The sequence below is a fragment of the Pelodiscus sinensis genome, chromosome 6 (genome assembly GCF_052426305.1).
Source record: "Pelodiscus sinensis isolate ZL-2025 chromosome 6, ASM5242630v1, whole genome shotgun sequence".
Taxonomy (NCBI): domain Eukaryota; kingdom Metazoa; phylum Chordata; order Testudines; family Trionychidae; genus Pelodiscus; species Pelodiscus sinensis.
In genome coordinates, this window is record NC_143057.1 from 127,928,154 (window position 1) to 127,929,727 (window position 1,574).

At 56.5% G+C, this 1,574-nt stretch overlaps 1 protein-coding gene across 1 annotated transcript; it reads left to right on the forward strand.

The window, feature by feature from the left end:
• Positions 1 to 226: 226 nt before the first annotated feature.
• On the forward strand, positions 227 to 1,353 carry LOC142829779 (N-acetyltransferase 8-like). Its single transcript, XM_075931196.2, has one exon. It carries the CDS (start codon positions 559 to 561, stop codon positions 1,246 to 1,248), a length of 690 nt encoding a protein of 229 aa, XP_075787311.2. The 5' UTR covers positions 227 to 558; the 3' UTR covers positions 1,249 to 1,353.
• Positions 1,354 to 1,574: the final 221 nt, after the last annotated feature.

The window sequence follows — 1,574 nt, forward strand, 5'->3', positions numbered from 1 at the left end:
GAGAAAGCCAAAGATTATGGGCAAGTAAAGGCTGCGATGCTCGATGCCCTAGACATGACGCCAGAAACCTTCAGACGCCGGCTTCCCAGTTTGTGTTTCCAACCAGGGCTTGACCCCGAGCAGTAGTACATGAAATTTGCAGCACCAAAATCGAGGGGGACTGACGAACGATGAACAAATCAGTGACCTGCAGGAGTCCTGCTTGGTCATCTGTCAGGAGGGAAGGCTAAGGCGGGCTCTGAATGACACACTAAGTCCCCAGTCATGTCCCCAGTGCTCGGGGGTGGGGGGGGAACAACAGTCTGAGCCTCCAAACAAAGAGGGCTTGCCGGTACCTTGGGACTGGGAGGAGACTCAGAGGTGCGCAGCAGGACAGACATCTGACCCAGGCCTAACCACTGTCCCCCCTCTTCAGACGGCCGAGGTGAGCAGGGTCTGCAGGGGGGGAGTTTGGCTGCCTGTGTCCTGCGGGGTGGGCGCTTGCGGAGGGAGTGGCGTGAACATTAGGCCTGTCAGAGGAGCAGCCCAATTAACAGTTGGTTTCCTTAGGACAGCAGCATGCCAAGAGCCATGGCTGGTTACTGCATTCGGGATTACCGTGACAGCGACCGGCAGGTGGTGAGGAGTTTGTTCGTGACCGGCATGCGCGATTACATCCCCAAGTGCTACTGGCATGTGCTGACGCGCCCACGCACTCTCCTGGGCCTCCTCGCTGTGAGCGTCGCGCTGTTCCTGAGCTCCGGCTCCCTGCTCCTCGCCCTGCTGGCTGCCCCTGTCCTGTTAGCTGCTGCCTGGTGCCTGCTGGACTCTTACTATGGTCAGTTCATCCGGCTGTGTTTGGAGGACGACCTGCGGGACATCCAGAAAACCTACCTGGAGGGGGAAGATTCCCATTTCTGGGTGGCTGAGTCTGACGGGGAGGTGGTGGCCACAGTCGGTGCCAAGCCCTCTGCCCCTTCTGGAGATGGAGAGCGCACGCTGAGCTTGACCCGGCTGTCGGTCAGACGGAGCCATCGGAAGAGGGGCATTGCCAGAGCTCTGTGCAGGACAGTCCTTCGCTTTGCCCAGCTGCGCGGCTACAAGGGGGTGACCCTGACTGTGGGAATTTGGAATCCAGAGGGCAAGAGGCTGTACAGGAGCCTGGGGTTTAGAGAGATCGACCGCATCTCTCCCAAGGAGCTAGTGGGAAAGATATTCGAGGACGTTTTTCTTTGTTACCGGTATGACAGCCCAGCTGGGAGCAGCTGAGTTGATATGGAGTCAGGTGGGCGAATGCCCGAGAACGTCACTTATTCAAGAGCTTCAGAGAGGGAAACGAGTTAGTCTCTAAGGGTATGTTTACACTGCCACCCTTGTTCGAACTAGAGTGGCTAATGTAGGCATTCGAAGTTGCAAATGAAGCCCGGGATTTAAATATCCTGGGCTTCATTTGCATCCTGCTGGGTGACGCCATTTTTAAATCCCCGTTAGTGCAGACTCCATGCCTGTGGCTACATGCGGCACAGAGTAGGTAATTCGAATTAGGCTGTCTAATTCGAACTACTGGTACACCTCGTTCCTACTCCATGCCACAT